General features: G+C 40.9%; 1 protein-coding gene across 4 annotated transcripts in view; it reads right to left on the bottom strand.

Moving 5' to 3' along the window:
• tjp2b (tight junction protein 2b (zona occludens 2)) overlaps positions 1–18,812 on the bottom strand; it is a 107,976-nt gene that overhangs the window by 28,272 nt on the left and 60,892 nt on the right. For all 4 annotated transcript variants that reach the window (XM_069723607.1, XM_069723605.1, XM_069723606.1 and 1 more), the window contains exons 6-7: positions 18,204–18,307; positions 11,374–11,527 (exon numbers count right to left, since the gene is read on the bottom strand). In XM_069723607.1, the coding sequence (XP_069579708.1) occupies positions 11,374–11,527; positions 18,204–18,307 (258 nt within the window). The remainder of the gene's footprint in view (positions 1–11,373; positions 11,528–18,203; positions 18,308–18,812) is intronic.

Raw genomic sequence — 18,812 nt, 5'->3', positions numbered from 1 at the left:
ACCACCATCATCATCATCATCACCACTATTAACACCACCACCACTGTCATCATCACCACTATTAACACCACCATCATCATCATCACCACCACCACCATCATCATCATCATCATCATCACCACCATCACCATCACCACTATTAACACCACCATCATCATCATCACTAACACCATCACAACAACCACCACCACCATCATCCTCGTCATTATCATCACTAACACCACCACCATCACAACAAGCACTATCATCATCACCACCACCATCATCGTCATCATCATCACCACAACCACCATCATCATCACCACCACCATCACCATCATCATAACAACCACCACCTCCAACACCACCATCACTAACACCACCACCATTAGATAATGTTTGCAGTAAGAAGCCCAACACCAGATAATTACCCGCCAGGGTCGAGTGGATATTATTAGATATTATTGAATCATGAGAACAAACCGCTGCCAAACTCAGAACAGATAAAAGCAGCAGTTATTTGAACACACTGAATTCCCAGTGCAGAAATGATCAGAAACATGATTGTTGTTGTTGATCTCTACTCATGTCAGCTCATTTTAGAAACGTTCTTGTGTGTAAACAGTGGTTAGTGATGGTTCTAACATCCAGCACGTATAATCCTCAAGAGTTATTTTCATACTGGGTGATAAGAGTGTGTGTATTTTAATAACAGTGCTGTTTAAATGAACCGCAGGCTTTAAAAGCCCTGCAGGGAGTTTGGAGAGCTGGCCACAGTCACATGACCTCCACGCACACACAACTTTTTAGGCAGTTCATGAGTGAAGAAAGTTCCTCCGCTCAGGAAAAAAAGACTCTGTGGCCCCAAACATGCATAAACATGATACAAGTGTGCAAAGGAAGGAGAGGAGGTGAATGAGGAGGAGGTGGACGAGGAGGACGAGGAGGAGGCGGAGGAGGAGGAGGAGGGATTCAGCCAGCTGCTTTCAACTGAAAGGAGCTCCTTGGAGGAGTTCAGGAGACTCCAGAACTACTAAATATACCGTCTGGTCTTGGACGACCTTTTTACTGCGACTCATCATGTAACTTCTGTGGAAGAAGACCAGCTGGTGAAATACTCTGAACTCTGAAGCTCTAAAATCAAAGAGGGGTTTGATATCATGTAGAATTTAACTTCAAGATACAGAATGACTGAAAAGATGAAACTCATAGCAACTTTGAGTAGTAGGAGCTCCTCATAGGAGAAAGGGAGGTTCTAGCTCTCTGGACGTGTTACTGTGCTCTGAAATCCTAAAAGTGCTGAGTGAGCGTCACACGTCCTCATCTTATTTCATGAATCACCTTCGTGCTGAATACAGAAGTCTGAAGCTGTTTTCAGACCGAGGTCTGAACCGAGGTCCTGATCTGGATCTGGAAGGTTCTGGTATCTGGGAACATGACAGACCTACGTTCTGTCATCGGTTTATGTTTTTATTATATTTGGTCTCCTTGTCTCCCGTTTGCTGCTGTGGCTCGTTTTCACTTCTCTTTTAGTTCTTTCTGTTCTTCTGTTGTTTACTGGCAGACAATAATCTTCCTCTAACTGCTCTGAAAGTCCTGAACGTTCATAAACCAAGAGGTTGTCGGAAGCACTTTCACACCTGCTGCTGTGGTTCAAACCAAAAACCCAAACGACAGAAAGTCCAGAACAAACATGGAAGATGATAGCAGGCTGAGTTCAGGAGCCACAGTCCTCCACAGGTTAGGAGTTCACACACATCACCAGTTTTAGTTGTTAGTCACAGTTGTAATGACAAACAGTCAATAAATACTCTGCTGCTGCTAGAGATTGAAGACCTCCAACAACACACACACACACACACACACACACACACACACACACACACACACACACACACACACACACAATATATCTCCATGAGGAGGGGTGACAGCTACCTTAATGCGTTTAGTTCACAACAGAGTTGAACATATCTGAACCTTTTGATTTCACTGTTTTAAATATTGTGTTTAAATTATTGGGAAGATATCCCGGCACCACAGAAGGGGGCGGGGCTTCAAGGTACGAGTAAAAACTTAACGGGATTCGGACGTTGGTACAAACACTTTTGATGAATGTCTACGAGATCAGTAGTCTTAATGAAAACTGGCGCAGTAATAAACTCAGAGCTTTGATATGAAACATGAATGTGTGTCTTTAACATAACTGTTTGTTTTCAGTTCATCTTTGTGGAAACAGTTTAAAGCCGAACTGTTTGAACAGCGAGACATTTGTTGTTCTTCTGTTTCATTCATTTCACAGTAAAATAATAGATTCCTACGTGTGCTCCAGCTGACAGATCTCAGACCTGCGGTCGACGTTCATGAAACGTTCTGAGAGGAATCCTTCAGAACAGGAATGAAGATGAGGAGCAGTGAAACTGCAGCTGAAGCTAGCGACACCACCGACATCACATCCATTAATATTCCAACAGTCACCATCGTCTCTGTGAAGTGTGTGAGACATGAGACATCCGGCAGGAGACAACAGGAAGTGAGAGGAGTTAAAGAGCACGTGGACGGACGGTGACGAGCTGCTACGGTGTTAGAACATCTTCATTAATCTGTTATTATACTGAAAATACGACATCTTACCCGCGTCGGGAGCCACGCCTCCTCATGTAACACTGTTCACAAAGATAGATCATCACCTCCACACAGCATCACAAATCATCCTCCACTGGCATTATTCAACGTCTTAATGAATCACACAGTTCAAAGGATATATGGATTAAAATATGTTTATTTATTGAGGAAAATACGTCATGTATTAAAAAGTTATCAGAGCGGTGTGTAAAGAGAAATGCAAAAAGGTGTGAAAGCTTTCCAACTTGTGCTGCAGCCGTGTTACAGCTGAGAAAGGCAACAGAGTTACACATGCTGTGTGTCGGCCGCTCCTTCATCTAAAAGTATGACATATTATCTGCAAGAGAAAACACACAGAGAGCGCAGCTTTGAGCGATGACAGCGAGCGCAGGTTCAAATCCACACCGGCACGTCGGTTTGTGTTCAGACGCTCAAACGTCATGTTTTCAACTCTTCTGTCAGAGACACAGGAAGAGGAACTGCTAGATTCAGGAAGTCGTTAACTGTTCTATTAATGTACGTCTATAATGTCAGAGAAACAGTTGAAATAATGCCAATGGCCACTTGAATCCTTTATGTTTATATTGTTGTGGCGGCTCGAGTCTTACGATCAATAAATATCAACTTTCATTGGTCAATAAAACGCCTTCTAACATTTCTAGTCATCAGATTTGCATTTCAAAGATATAATTAAATACAATAAAATATAGATGTATAAAAAGACATTCACATACATTGATCCTGTTTACATGTACACAGAAAGATTGTCTGTATAAATATGTCTGAGACCACGTCAAAAATCATTTTTATGTAAGCCAGGAAATAATCCAAAAGTTTAGAAACATTTAAAAACGCCAGAAGTTCTGATGTGAAATGAAGAAATATTCTACACGATTTCTGGATCGTCAATCAGACTGCAGCTGATCAGACTCATTGATCAGGTGAATCCACCTGTAGTTATTGATCACCTGTCAGAAACATGGCCGGAACGCCTGCTTCCAGCAGAACTTTGCTGACTCAGCAGCTTTGTGACGGAGGGAAACACAACGTCAGAACTGAAAGACAGATTGTGATCGATCAGACCGACCTGAACTGATCACGTCAGACGATCAATACTCATTTTCTACTTTGGTTGCACTCGTGCTCCAAACGTTTTCACTGAGGTGCATTCACAACTTTTCACTCAACTGTTTGGGTCTCAGGAACACAGTGAAAGTATTCTCAGTCAGTTCTATCGCAGATTTGTTGATTTCTAATCACATGATGTGAATGATTGTTGATTTCTCATCCATTCTGTAGTTTTATATCCAGTCTGTAGTTTTATATCCAATCTGTGTTTTATATCCAGTCTGTGTTTTATATCCAGTCTGTAGTTTTATACCCAGTCTGTAGTTTTATATCCAATCTGTGTTTTATATCCAGTCTGTAGTTTTATATGCAGTCTGTGGTTTCATATCCAGTCTGTAGTTTTATATCCAGTCTGTGTTTTATATCCAGTCTGTGTTTTATATCCAGTCTGTAGTTTTATACCCAGTCTGTAGTTTTATATCCAGTCTGTGGTTTTATATCCAGTCTGTAGTTTTATATCAGTCTGTAGTTTTATATTCAGTCTGTAGCTTTATATCCAGTCTGTAGTTTTAAATCCAGTCTGTGTTTTATATCCAGTCTGTGTTTTATATCCAGTCTGTAGTTTTATACCCAGTCTGTAGTTTTATATCCAGTCTGTAGTTTTATATCCAGTCTGTGGTTTTATATCCAGTCTGCGGTTTTATATCCAATCTGCGGTTTTATATCCAGCCTGCGGTTTCATATCCAGCCTGTGGTTTCATATCCAGTCTGTGGTTTTATATCCAGTCTGTAGTTTTATATCCAGTCTGTAGTTTTATATGCAGTCTGTGGTTTTATATCCAGTCTGTAGTTTTATACCCAGTCTGTAGTTTTATATCCAATCTGTGTTTTATATCCAGTCTGTAGTTTTATATCCAGTCTGTGTTTTATATCCAGTCTGTAGTTTTATACCCAGTCTGTAGTTTTATATCCAATCTGTGTTTTATATCCAGTCTGTAGTTTTATATCCAGTCTGTGGTTTTATATCCAGTCTGTAGTTTTATACCCAGTCTGTAGTTTTATATCCAATCTGTGTTTTATATCCAGTCTGTAGTTTTATATCCAGTCTGTGTTTTATATCCAGTCTGTAGTTTTATACCCAGTCTGTAGTTTTATATCCAATCTGTGTTTTATATCCAGTCTGTAGTTTTATATCAGTCTGTAGTTTTATATTCAGTCTGTAGCTTTATATCCAGTCTGTAGTTTTAAATCCAGTCTGTGTTTTATATCCAGTCTGTGTTTTATATCCAGTCTGTAGTTTTATACCCAGTCTGTAGTTTTATATCCAGTCTGTAGTTTTATATCCAATCTGCGGTTTTATATCCAGCCTGCGGTTTCATATCCAGCCTGTGGTTTCATATCCAGTCTGTGGTTTTATATCCAGTCTGTAGTTTTATATCCAGTCTGTAGTTTTATATGCAGTCTGTGGTTTTATATCCAGTCTGTAGTTTTATACCCAGTCTGTAGTTTTATATCCAATCTGTGTTTTATATCCAGTCTGTAGTTTTATATCCAGTCTGTGTTTTATATCCAGTCTGTAGTTTTATACCCAGTCTGTAGTTTTATATCCAATCTGTGTTTTATATCCAGTCTGTAGTTTTATATGCAGTCTGTGGTTTCATATCCAGTCTGTAGTTTTATATCCAGTCTGTGTTTTATATCCAGTCTGTAGTTTTATATCCAGTCTGTAGTTTTATACCCAGTCTGTAGTTTTATATCCAGTCTGCAGTTTTATACCCAGTCTGCAGTTTTATATCCAGTCTGTAGTTTTATATCCAGTCTGTGGTTTTATATCCAGTCTGTGGTTTTATATCCAGTCTGTGGTTTTATATCCAGTCTGTCGTTTTATACCCAGTCTGTAGCTTTATATCCAGTCTGTGGTTTTATATCCAGTCTGTGGTTTCATATCCAGTCTGTGGTTTCATATCCAGTCTGTGGTTTTATATCCAGTCTGTAGTTTTATATGCAGTCTGTGGTTTTATATCCAGTCTGTAGTTTTATACCCAGTCTGTAGTTTTATATCCAATCTGTGTTTTATATCCAGTCTGTAGTTTTATATCCAGTCTGTGTTTTATATCCAGTCTGTAGTTTTATACCCAGTCTGTAGTTTTATATCCAATCTGTGTTTTATATCCAGTCTGTAGTTTTATATGCAGTCTGTGGTTTCATATCCAGTCTGTAGTTTTATATCCAGTCTGTGTTTTATATCCAGTCTGTAGTTTTATATCCAGTCTGTAGTTTTATACCCAGTCTGTAGTTTTATATCCAGTCTGCAGTTTTATACCCAGTCTGCAGTTTTATATCCAGTCTGTAGTTTTATATCCAGTCTGTGGTTTTATATCCAGTCTGTGGTTTTATACCCAGTCTGTCGTTTTATACCCAGTCTGTAGCTTTATATCCAGTCTGTAGTTTTATATCCAGTCTGGAGTTTTATATCCAGTCTGTGGTTTTATATCCAGTCTGTAGTTTTATATCCAATCTGTAGTTTTATATCCAATCTGTAGTTTTATATCAAGTCTGTAGTTTTACATATAGTCTGTAGTTTTATATCCAGTCTGTGGTTTTATATCCAGTCTGTAGTTTTATATCCAGTCTGCAGTTTTATATCCAGTCTGTAGTTTTATATCCAGTCTGTGTTTTATATCCAGTCTGTGGTTTTATATCCAGTCTGTAGTTTTATACCCAGTCTGTCGTTTTATACCCAGTCTGTGTTTTATATCCAGTCTGTGTTTTATATCCAGTCTGTAGTTTTATATCCAGTCTGTGTTTTATATCCAGTCTGTAGTTTTATATCCAGTCTGTAGTTTTATACCCAGTCTGTAGTTTTATATCCAGTCTGCAGTTTTATACCCAGTCTGCAGTTTTATATCCAGTCTGTGGTTTTATATCCAGTCTGTGGTTTTATATCCAGTCTGTCGTTTTATACCCAGTCTGTAGCTTTATATCCAGTCTGTAGTTTTATATCCAGTCTGGAGTTTTATATCCAGTCTGTGGTTTTATATCCAGTCTGTAGTTTTATATCCAATCTGTAGTTTTATATCCAATCTGTAGTTTTATATCCAGTCTGTAGTTTTACATATAGTCTGTAGTTTTATATCCAGTCTGTGGTTTTATATCCAGTCTGTAGTTTTATATCCAGTCTGCAGTTTTATATCCAGTCTGTAGTTTTATATCCAGTCTGTGTTTTATATCCAGTCTGTGGTTTTATATCCAGTCTGTAGTTTTATATCCAGTCTGTCGTTTTATACCCAGTCTGTGTTTTATATCCAGTCTGTGTTTTATATCCAGTCTGTAGTTTTATATCCAGTCTGTGGTTTTATATCCAGTCTGTAGTTTTATATCCAGTCTGTGGTTTTATATCCAGTCTGTGGTTTTATATCCAGGCTGTAGTTTTATATCCAGTCTGTGGTTTTATATCCAGTCTGTAGTTTTATATCCAGTCTGTGGTTTTATATCCAGACTGTAGTTTTATATCCAGTCTGTGGTTTTATATCCAGTCTGTAGTTTTATATCCAGTCTGCAGTTTTATACCCAGTCTGCAGTTTTATATCCAGTCTGTGGTTTTATATCCAGTCTGTGGTTTTATATCCAGTCTGTGGTTTTATATCCAGTCTGTCGTTTTATACCCAGTCTGTAGCTTTATATCCAATCTGTAGTTTTATATCCAATCTGTAGTTTTATATCCAGTCTGTAGTTTTACATATAGTCTGTAGTTTTATATCCAGTCTGTGGTTTTATATCCAGTCTGTAGTTTTATATCCAGTCTGCAGTTTTATATCCAGTCTGTAGTTTTATATCCAGTCTGTGTTTTATATCCAGTCTGTGGTTTTATATCCAGTCTGTAGTTTTATATCCAGTCTGTCGTTTTATACCCAGTCTGTGTTTTATATCCAGTCTGTGTTTTATATCCAGTCTGTAGTTTTATATCCAGTCTGTGGTTTTATATCCAGTCTGTAGTTTTATATCCAGTCTGTGGTTTTATATCCAGTCTGTGGTTTTATATCCAGGCTGTAGTTTTATATCCAGGCTGTAGTTTTATATCCAGTCTGTGGTTTTATATCCAGTCTGTAGTTTTATATCCAGTCTGTGGTTTTATATCCAGACTGTAGTTTTATATCCAGTCTGTGGTTTTATATCCAGTCTGTAGTTTTATATCCAGTCTGCAGTTTTATACCCAGTCTGCAGTTTTATATCCAGTCTGTAGTTTTATATCCAGTCTGTGGTTTTATATCCAGTCTGTGGTTTTATATCCAGTCTGTCGTTTTATACCCAGTCTGTAGCTTTATATCCAGTCTGTGGTTTTATATCCAGTCTGTGGTTTCATATCCAGTCTGTGGTTTCATATCCAGTCTGTGGTTTTATATCCAGTCTGTAGTTTTATATGCAGTCTGTGGTTTTATATCCAGTCTGTAGTTTTATACCCAGTCTGTAGTTTTATATCCAATCTGTGTTTTATATCCAGTCTGTAGTTTTATATCCAGTCTGTGTTTTATATCCAGTCTGTAGTTTTATACCCAGTCTGTAGTTTTATATCCAATCTGTGTTTTATATCCAGTCTGTAGTTTTATATGCAGTCTGTGGTTTCATATCCAGTCTGTAGTTTTATATCCAGTCTGTGTTTTATATCCAGTCTGTAGTTTTATATCCAGTCTGTAGTTTTATACCCAGTCTGTAGTTTTATATCCAGTCTGCAGTTTTATACCCAGTCTGCAGTTTTATATCCAGTCTGTAGTTTTATATCCAGTCTGTGGTTTTATATCCAGTCTGTGGTTTTATATCCAGTCTGTCGTTTTATATCCAGTCTGTAGCTTTATATCCAGTCTGTAGTTTTATATCCAGTCTGTAGTTTTATATCCAGTCTGTGGTTTTATATCCAGTCTGTAGTTTTATATCCAGTCTGTAGTTTTATATCCAATCTGTAGTTTTATATCAAGTCTGTAGTTTTATATCCAGTCTGTAGTTTTATATCCAGTCTGTGGTTTTATATCCAGTCTGTAGTTTTATATCCAGTCTGCAGTTTTATATCCAGTCTGTAGTTTTATATCCAGTCTGTGTTTTATATCCAGTCTGTGGTTTTATATCCAGTCTGTAGTTTTATATCCAGTCTGTCGTTTTATACCCAGTCTGTGTTTTATATCCAGTCTGTGTTTTATATCCAGTCTGTAGTTTTATATCCAGTCTGTGTTTTATATCCAGTCTGTAGTTTTATATCCAGTCTGTAGTTTTATACCCAGTCTGTAGTTTTATATCCAGTCTGCAGTTTTATACCCAGTCTGCAGTTTTATATCCAGTCTGTAGTTTTATATCCAGTCTGGAGTTTTATATCCAGTCTGTGGTTTTATATCCAGTCTGTCGTTTTATACCCAGTCTGCAGTTTTATATCCAGTCTGTAGTTTTATATCCAGTCTGGAGTTTTATATCCAGTCTGTGGTTTTATATCCAGTCTGTAGTTTTATATCCAATCTGTAGTTTTATATCCAATCTGTAGTTTTATATCAAGTCTGTAGTTTTACATATAGTCTGTAGTTTTATATCCAGTCTGTGGTTTTATATCCAGTCTGTAGTTTTATATCCAGTCTGCAGTTTTATATCCAGTCTGTAGTTTTATATCCAGTCTGTGTTTTATATCCAGTCTGTGGTTTTATATCCAGTCTGTAGTTTTATATCCAGTCTGTCGTTTTATACCCAGTCTGTGTTTTATATCCAGTCTGTGTTTTATATCCAGTCTGTAGTTTTATATCCAGTCTGTGTTTTATATCCAGTCTGTAGTTTTATATCCAGTCTGTAGTTTTATACCCAGTCTGTAGTTTTATATCCAGTCTGCAGTTTTATACCCAGTCTGCAGTTTTATATCCAGTCTGTAGTTTTATATCCAGTCTGTGGTTTTATATCCAGTCTGTGGTTTTATATCCAGTCTGTCGTTTTATACCCAGTCTGTAGCTTTATATCCAGTCTGTAGTTTTATATCCAGTCTGGAGTTTTATATCCAGTCTGTGGTTTTATATCCAGTCTGTAGTTTTATATCCAATCTGTAGTTTTATATCCAATCTGTAGTTTTATATCCAGTCTGTAGTTTTACATATAGTCTGTAGTTTTATATCCAGTCTGTGGTTTTATATCCAGTCTGTAGTTTTATATCCAGTCTGCAGTTTTATATCCAGTCTGTAGTTTTATATCCAGTCTGTGTTTTATATCCATTCTGTGGTTTTATATCCAGTCTGTAGTTTTATATCCAGTCTGTCGTTTTATACCCAGTCTGTGTTTTATATCCAGTCTGTGTTTTATATCCAGTCTGTAGTTTTATATCCAGTCTGTGGTTTTATATCCAGTCTGTAGTTTTATATCCAGTCTGTGGTTTTATATCCAGTCTGTGGTTTTATATCCAGGCTGTAGTTTTATATCCAGGCTGTAGTTTTATATCCAGTCTGTGGTTTTATATCCAGTCTGTGGTTTTATATCCAGTCTGTAGTTTTATATCCAGTCTGTGGTTTTATATCCAGACTGTAGTTTTATATCCAGTCTGTGGTTTTATATCCAGTCTGTAGTTTTATATCCAGTCTGTGGTTTTATATCCAGTCTGTGGTTTTATATCCAGTCTGTAGTTTTATATCCAGTCTGTAGTTTTATATCCAGTCTGTGGTTTTATATCCAGACTGTGGTTTTATATCCAGTCTGTGGTTTTATATCCAGTCTGTGGTTTTATATCCAGTCTGTAGTTTTATATCCAGTCTGTGGTTTTATATCCAGACTGTGGTTTTATATCCAGTCTGTAGTTTTATATCCAGTCTGTGGTTTTATATCCAGACTGTGGTTTTATATCCAGTCTGTGGTTTTATATCCAGTCTGTAGTTTTATATCCAGTCTGTGGTTTTATATCCAGACTGTAGTTTTATATCCAGTCTGTAGTTTTATATCCAGTCTGTGGTTTTATATCCAGTCTGTGATTTTATATCCAGTCTGTGGTTTTATATCCAGTCTGTGATTTTATATCCAGTCTGTAGTTTTATATCCAGTCTGTGGTTTTATATCCAGTCTGTGATTTTATATCCAGTCTGTGGTTTTATATCCAGTCTGTAGTTTTATATCCAGTCTGTGGTTTTATATCCAGTCTGTAGTTTTATATCCAGTCTGTGGTTTTATATCCAGTCTGTGATTTTATATCCAGTCTGCGATCAGCCGACAGGTCAGTTAATCCTGTCAGTGGTTCCATCACATCCTCTCAGGTCTCCTGGAGGTGAACAGATGTTTCAGATGAACACTAAATTAAACCCTGAGCAGACCTGTTGTGTGAGTTCATCAAACTGAACCACAAATAACGACACTTCTGAACACAACTCACACTCCCTCACTCGCTCGCCCACTCATTCTGCTAGCTCACCGTTAGCCGTTAGCCTGCAGCTAAAGCTCTCGTGGTACTTAAAACTGTGAGCACCACCCAAACGGTGAGGTCGTGGTTCTCCTACAGACAGATCAGCTGATGCCTCTCAAACACGGTTATATCTGTTCAGATGTAAATGTGAACTTGAGCTGCACCGTTATGTTCACTCGTGGTCTCAGACTGCTTCGCCCCCTCTCCATCTCATATTATGAAGACACACACCGACACTGTGCAGCACCGGTTCCTGAGTCACATGATGACCACACACACGTTCAGAGACTCACCGTCGTTGTCCGAGTCGGAGTCGGCCAGGGGAGGGATACGGACCAGGAGCTGACGCTGGTCTCTCTGGACCACCAGCTGCAGCTTCCCTCTGGACTTCTCAATCAGCTTCCCAGCATCATGGAGGGACAGGTTCTCCGTCACGGTGCCGTTGATCTGCACACACACACACACACACACACACACACACACACACACACACACACACACACACACACACACACACACACACACACACACACACACACACACACACACACACACACACACACACACACACACACACACACACACACACACACACACACACACACACACACACACACACACACACACACACACACACACACACACACACACACACACACACACACACACACACACACACACACACACACACACACACACACACACACACACACACACACACACACACACACACACACACACACACACACACACACACACACACACACACACACACACACACACACACACACACACACACACACACACACACACACACACACACACACAGATGAGTTGTCAGCCTGCTTCCTGAAACACAAACATTAAGTCTTCTAAGTGTCTTGAACATGAGGATGAATTTATTAATATCAGGTAATGTTCCAAATAAGAAAATGCTAATTTGTCCAACACCACCCAAATCTGAAGACGTCTTTTCAAGAGCATCATTTCTGATGTTATTTTAAGAAAGAAAACTCTTTTTACATTTATATTGTTTCTGATATGAGTAACGAACTTATTCATTATTACTAGAAATATTAAACTATAGACACAAACGCAGTAAATAGAAAAAGTAAATTACCAATTTGTTTGCACAATAAACACGATAAAAATTATCATTTCACATTTATTGTAGAAAACCTTTGATGAACCCTCTATGAGTGTGTAGTAAATGTGTGTAGTGAATGTGTGTAGTAGTGAATGTGTGTGTAGTGAATGTGTGTAGTGAATGTGCGTAGTAGTGAATGTGTGTGTAGTGAATGAGTGTAGTGAATGTGTGTAGTGAATGTGTGTAGTGAATGTGTGTAGTGAATGAGTGTAGTTAATGTGTGTCGTAGTGAATGTGTGTAGTTAATGTGTGTAGTTAATGTGTGTAGTTAATGTGTGTCGTAGAATGAGTGTAGTGAATGTGTGTAGTGAATGTGTGTCGTAGTGAATGAGTGTAGTGAATGTGTGTAGTGAATGTGTGTAGTGAATGTGTGTCGTGAATGTGTGTAGTGATGTGTGTAGTGAATGTGTGTCGTGAATGTGTGTCGTAGTGAATGAGTGTAGTGAATGAGTGTGTAGTGAATGTGTGAAGTAGTGAATGAGTGTAGTGAATGTGTGTCGTGAATGTGTGTAGTGAATGTGTGTCGTAGTGAATGAGTGTAGTGAATGTGTGTAGTGAATGAGTGTGTAGTGAATGTGTGAAGTAGTGAATGAGTGTCGTGAATGTGTGTAGTGAATGTGTGAAGTAGTGAATGAGTGTAGTTAATGTGTGTAGTGAATGTGTGTAGTGAATGTGTGTCGTGAATGTGTGTAGTGAATGTGTGTCGTAGTGAATGAGTGTAGTGAATGTGTGTAGTGAATGTGTGTCGTAGTGAATGAGTGTAGTGAATGTGTGTAGTGAATGAGTGTAGTGAATGTGTGTAGTGAATGTGTGTCGTAGTGAATGAGTGTAGTGAATGTGTGTAGTGAATGAGTGTAGTGAATGTGTGTAGTGAATGTGTGTCGTGAATGAGTGTGTAGTGAATGTGTGAAGTAGTGAATGAGTGTAGTGAATGTGTGTAGTGAATGTGTGAAGTAGTGAATGAGTGTAGTTAATGTGTGTAGTGAATGTGTGTAGTGAATGTGTGTCGTAGTGAATGAGTGTAGTGAATGTGTGTCGTAGTGAATGTGTGTCGTAGTGAATGAGTGTAGTGAATGTGTGTAGTGAATGTGTGAAGTAGTGAATGAGTGTAGTGAATGTGTGTAGTGAATGTGTGTCGTAGTGAATGAGTGTAGTTAATGTGTGTAGTGAATGTGTGTCGTAGTGAATGAGTGTATTGAATGAGTGTTGTTAATGTGTGCAGTGAATGAGTGTGTAGTGAATGAGTGTGTAGTGAATGAGTGTGTAGTGAATGAGTGTGAAGTGAATGTGTGTGAAGTGAATGAGTGTGTAGTGAATGAGTGTGTAGTGAATGAGTGTAGTGAATGTGTGTAGTGAATGAGTGTTGTTAATGTGTGTAGTGAATGAGTGTGTAGTGAATGAGTGTGAAGTGAATGAGTGTGAAGTGAATGAGTGTGTAGTGAATGAGTGTTGTTAATGTGTGTAGTGAATGAGTGTGTAGTGAATGAGTGTGTAGTGAATGAGTGTGTAATGAAGATGGTGCTGTGCTAACAACAGCCTGTTACAGCAGCTCCCGCGAGTGTGTTTTGTTTTAAGTATTTTTCTTTCTTTCTCTTCTTCGGAGTTGCTTTTTTTTTCTTTCACGTGTGTTAAGTGACGGTCAGACAATGGTCCGTAACTTCGTAACGGAGAGCTATGCACAGTGGACCGGGGCCATTGTTTACTCTCGTGATCAGCTGAGTAGACCTCTACTGCTGCTGCTGCTGCCCGGAGCGAGGCCTGAAATCCCGGACGAACTTCGGAGAAGACGTCGGGGTTACAGAGCTGGAGCTAAGATGAAGGTGAAGAGGAGGAAATATAAACCATCGGTACCGGCGATCTTAACGGGGAACGTGAGGTCGTTGGACAACAAGACGGACGAGCTCGGCGCTGGTAAAGACCCAGAGAGAGTACCGGGAGTGCAGCATCATGTGTTTCACCGAGACATGGCTGCACTCACATCTCCCGGACCACAGCGCGGTCGTACCCGGCTTCAGGACCGTTCGGGGGGACGGAGACGTTGTTCGGAGCGGCAAGAAGAAAAGTGGAGGGATTGCAGTCTATGTGAACGAGAGGTGGTGCAATCCCGACCACGTGTGTGTGAAGGAACGTTTCTGTAGCCCGGACATTGAACTTCTAGCCGTGGGGATGCGTCCTTATTATTTCCCGAGGGAGTTCACGTCCTCCATTGTTATCGCTGTGTACGTTCCTCCATCAGCTGACGTAGAGGCAGCAGTGGACACCATCCACTCCACTGTGTCCAAACTTCAGACTAAGCATCCCGGTGCATTTTTGTTAGTTACTGGAGACTTTAACCAGTCTGGATAAAGTACTGCCAACTTTGCACCAGTATGTTAACTGCCCCACCCGGAACAATAAAACTCTGGACCTACTGTATGCTAATGTCATGGATGCATACAGTACTACTGCCCTTCCCCCCCTTGGTAGATCAGACCACAACCTGGTCCTGCTGACACAAAGTATGTTCCTCTGGTGCAGAGGCAGCCTGTAACCACCAGGACTGTGAGGAGGTGGACACAGGAGGCCAAAGAAGCCCTGCAGGACTGCTTTGAGTCCACGGACTGGGATGTGCTGTGTGGACCACATGGGGAGGACATGAACAGCAGGACGGACTGTATCACAGAATACATCAAATTCTGTGAACACACCACCGTACCATCCCGGACTGTAAAATGCTTCCCCAACAACAAGCCGTGGATCACCAGTGACCTGAAAGTTCTTCTTAATCAGAAGAAAGCAGCCTTCAGGTCTGGGGACAGGGACGAGCTCAGGAGAGTGCAGCGCCACCTGAAGGAGAAGCTTAGGGAGTGCAAGGACTCCTACAGGAGGAAGCTGGAGGCAAAACTCCAACAGAACAACGTGAAGGAGATTACTGGGTTCAAGGGGAGAGAGAGACAACCAGGGGGAACCTGGAGAGGAACAACCATGGGGAACCTGGAGAGGAACAACCAGGGGGAACCTGGAGAGGAACAATCAGAGGGAACCTGGAGAGGAACAATCAGGGGAAACCTGGAGAGGAACAATCAGGGGGAACCTGGAGAGGAACAACCAGGGGGAACGTGGAGAGGAACAATCAGGGGAAACCTGGAGAGGTACAATCAGGGGGAACCTGGAGAGGAACAACCAGGGGGAACCTGGAGAGGAACAACCAGGGGGAACCTGGAGAGGAACAATGAGCTAAACTGTTTCTTCAACAGGTTTAGCTCACCATCCTCATCTGTCTCCTCCACACAGCACACCTCCCAAACACCTCTGCTGCCTCCCCCCGTCCCCCTCTCTATCCCCGCTGGTGAGCTGCATGGACACAGTCCTCAACTCCAAAGGGCTCTTCCACCATCGACGCCATGACCCTCTTCCCCTCCAGTGCATTTAACACCATCCAACCACTGCTACTGAGTGAGAAGCTGCAGGTGGTGGGGGTGGACGCGTCCACCGTCTCCTGGATCAATGACTACCTGACAGGCAGACCACAGTTTGTCCGTCTGGGCAGTGTGCTGTCTGATACGGTGGTCAGTGGTACTGGAGCTCCTCAGGGAACTGTTCTGTCTCCTTCCTGTTCACCTTATACACCACTGACTTCCAGAACAACTCAGAGTCAAGACATCTGCAGAAGTTCTCTGATGACTCTGCAGTGGTAGGATGTATAAGGGATGGACGGGAGGAGGAGTCAGTGGATGGTGTATAAGGGATGGACGGGAGGAGGAGTCAGTGGACGGTGTATAAGGGATGGACGGGAGGAGGACTCAGTGGACGGTGTATAAGGGATGGACGGGAGGAGGAGTTAGTGGACGGATGGACGGGAGGAGGACTCAGTGTATAAGGGATGGACGGGAGGAGGACTCAGTGGACGGTGTATAAGGGATGGACGGGAGGAGGAGTCAGTGGTCGATGTATAAGGGATGGACGGGAGGAGGAGTCAGTGGACGTGTATAAGGGATGGACGGGACGGGACGGTGTATAAGGGATGGACGGGAGGAGGAGTCAGTGGACGGTGTATAAGGGATGGACGGGAGGAGGAGGAGTGGACGGTGTATAAGGGATGGACGGGAGGAGGAGTGTATATAGGGATGGACGGGAGGAGGAGTCAGTGGACGGTGTATAAGGGATGGACGGGAGGAGGAGTACAGGACAGTAGTGGAGGACTTTGTGGAGTGGGCTGGTAGAAATCACCTCCTTCTGAACGTGACCAAGACCAGAGAGATGGTGGTCGACTTCAGGAGGAAGACGACGGCTCCACAACCGCTGAGAGTTCTGGGAGAGGAGGTGGACATGGTTGAGGAGTACAAGTACCTGGTGTCTCCATGACAACAGACTGAACTGGAAGACCAACATCAACGCTGTCTACAAGAAGGGGATGAGTCGACTCTTTTTCTTGAGGAAACTTCGATCCTTCAATGTGTGCAGCGAGATGTTGGAGATGTTCTACCATCTGTTGTGGCCAGTGAACTGTACTTCACTGTGGTCTGCTGGGGGAGCAGCATTGGAGCCGGAGACACCAACAGACTTAACAAACTGGTTAAGAAGGCCGGCTCCATCATCGGCTACAAACTGGACAGCCTGGAAAAGGTGGTGGAGAGGAGGACGCTGAGGAAACTATTATCCATATTGGATAATCCTGACCACCCTCTCCACCACCTGCTGCAGGGACAGAGGAGGACGTTCTCCAAAAGATTCCTCCAGCTCCGCTGTCACAAGGACAGATACAGGAGATCATTCCAGATACAGGAGATCATTCCTGATACAGGAGATCGTTCCAGATACAGGAGATCATTCCAGATACAGGAGATCATTCCTGATACTGGAAATCATTCCTGATACAGGAGATCATTATTGATACAGGAGATCATTATTGATACAGGAGATCATTCCTGATACAGGAGATCATTCCAGATACAGGAGATCATTCCAGATACAGGAGATCATTCCTGATACAGGAGATCATTCCAGATACAGGAGATCATTCCTGATACAGGAGATCATTCCAGATACAGGAGATCATTCCAGATACAGGAGATCATTCCTGATACAGGAGATCATTCCTGATACAGGAGATCATTCCAGATACAGGAGATCATTCCAGATACAGCAGATCATTCCAGATACAGCAGATCATTCCAGATACAGGAGATCATTCCAGATACAGGAGATCGTTCCTGATACAGGAGATCGTTCCAGATACAGGAGATCATTCCAGATACAGGAGATCATTCCTGATACTGGAAATCATTCCTGATACAGGAGATCATTATTGATACAGGAGATCATTCCTGATACAGGAGATCATTCCTGATACAGGAGATCATTCCTGATATAGGAGATCGTTCCAGATACAGGAGATCGTTCCAGATACAGGAGATCATTCCTGATACAGGAGATCATTCCAGATACAGGAGATCATTCCAGATACAGGAGATCATTCCAGATACAGGAGATCGTTCCTGATACAGGAGATCATTCCTGATACTGGAAATCATTCCAGATACAGGAGATCATTCCTGCCGACTGCAATAAGACTGTACAATAACTCACCTCTGACAAAAATCCATCACATAACAATAACAGTGTTGTCTGTTTTTCTTGGTTGTTTAAATATAAAAAAATAAATTAAAAAAAACTTTGGACTATTGTTTAGTTAGTTTTAATGTAATTATTTTATTTCATTGTATATACTGTGCATTTTTATATTTAATATTTTTACTGTTATTTTATGTATTTTCTATTTCTATAAATGCTGCTGTAGTGAAAGCATTTCCCCTTGGGGATTAATAAAGTATCTATCTATCTATCTATCTATCTATCTATCTATCTATCTATCTATCTATCTATCTATCTATCTATCTATCTATCTATCTATCTATCTATCTATCTATCTATCTATCTATCTATCTCATGAATAAGTGTGTAGTGAATGAGTGTGTAGTGAATAAGTGTGTACACCTTGAGGATGATGTCTCCCTCCTGCAGGTTCCCGTCCTTTGCAGCCAGGCCTGTGCTGGTCATCTGTTTGATGAAGATCTGACTCCCCAGACGCAGACCGTACTCTGTGGAAACACACCAAACATGAACACAGTGACTGTAAACCTGCTGACACGGACTTCACCTCCAGGACTTGTCTGGATGAGAGGATCTCAGATATGTCATAAACTAATGATTCAAGCTGCACCCTCCAGAGGAAACACCTCCCTGCCCTGTAATCATGGCTGAAGTCCACTTTTCCTCAGAACTCCATCATGTTCCCTCCAACTGGAGGTGACATTAAATCCAATATCACAATATTTTTGACGAAATAAATAAAAGTAAGGAGATTGAACGTTGAAAAGGAGAGTGGTTAGAGAAGATGCTGGAAACCAAACATGCCGGTTCTCTATACACCTGACAGGCCTCAACGAGATGCTGCATGTTCAAGCAAACAGGAAGTTCAATACACGGAGTCATGTGACAAGAAACATGAACCCCACAACAGGCCAGCAGTAAGTCTTCTTAGTGAAGTTTCATTTCATATCATTGTTATTAGATAATCATAAAACTAACAACAAATCAATAATC

Source organism: Brachyistius frenatus, unplaced genomic scaffold (assembly GCF_029030835.1).
Source record: "Brachyistius frenatus isolate BFR_SWC_R1_liver_20210118 unplaced genomic scaffold, ASM2903083v1 Contig_338, whole genome shotgun sequence".
NCBI classification, from domain to species: domain Eukaryota; kingdom Metazoa; phylum Chordata; class Actinopteri; family Embiotocidae; genus Brachyistius; species Brachyistius frenatus.
Note: the sequence above shows the minus strand (reverse complement) of the source record. Positions and strands in the feature narration are given on the sequence as shown.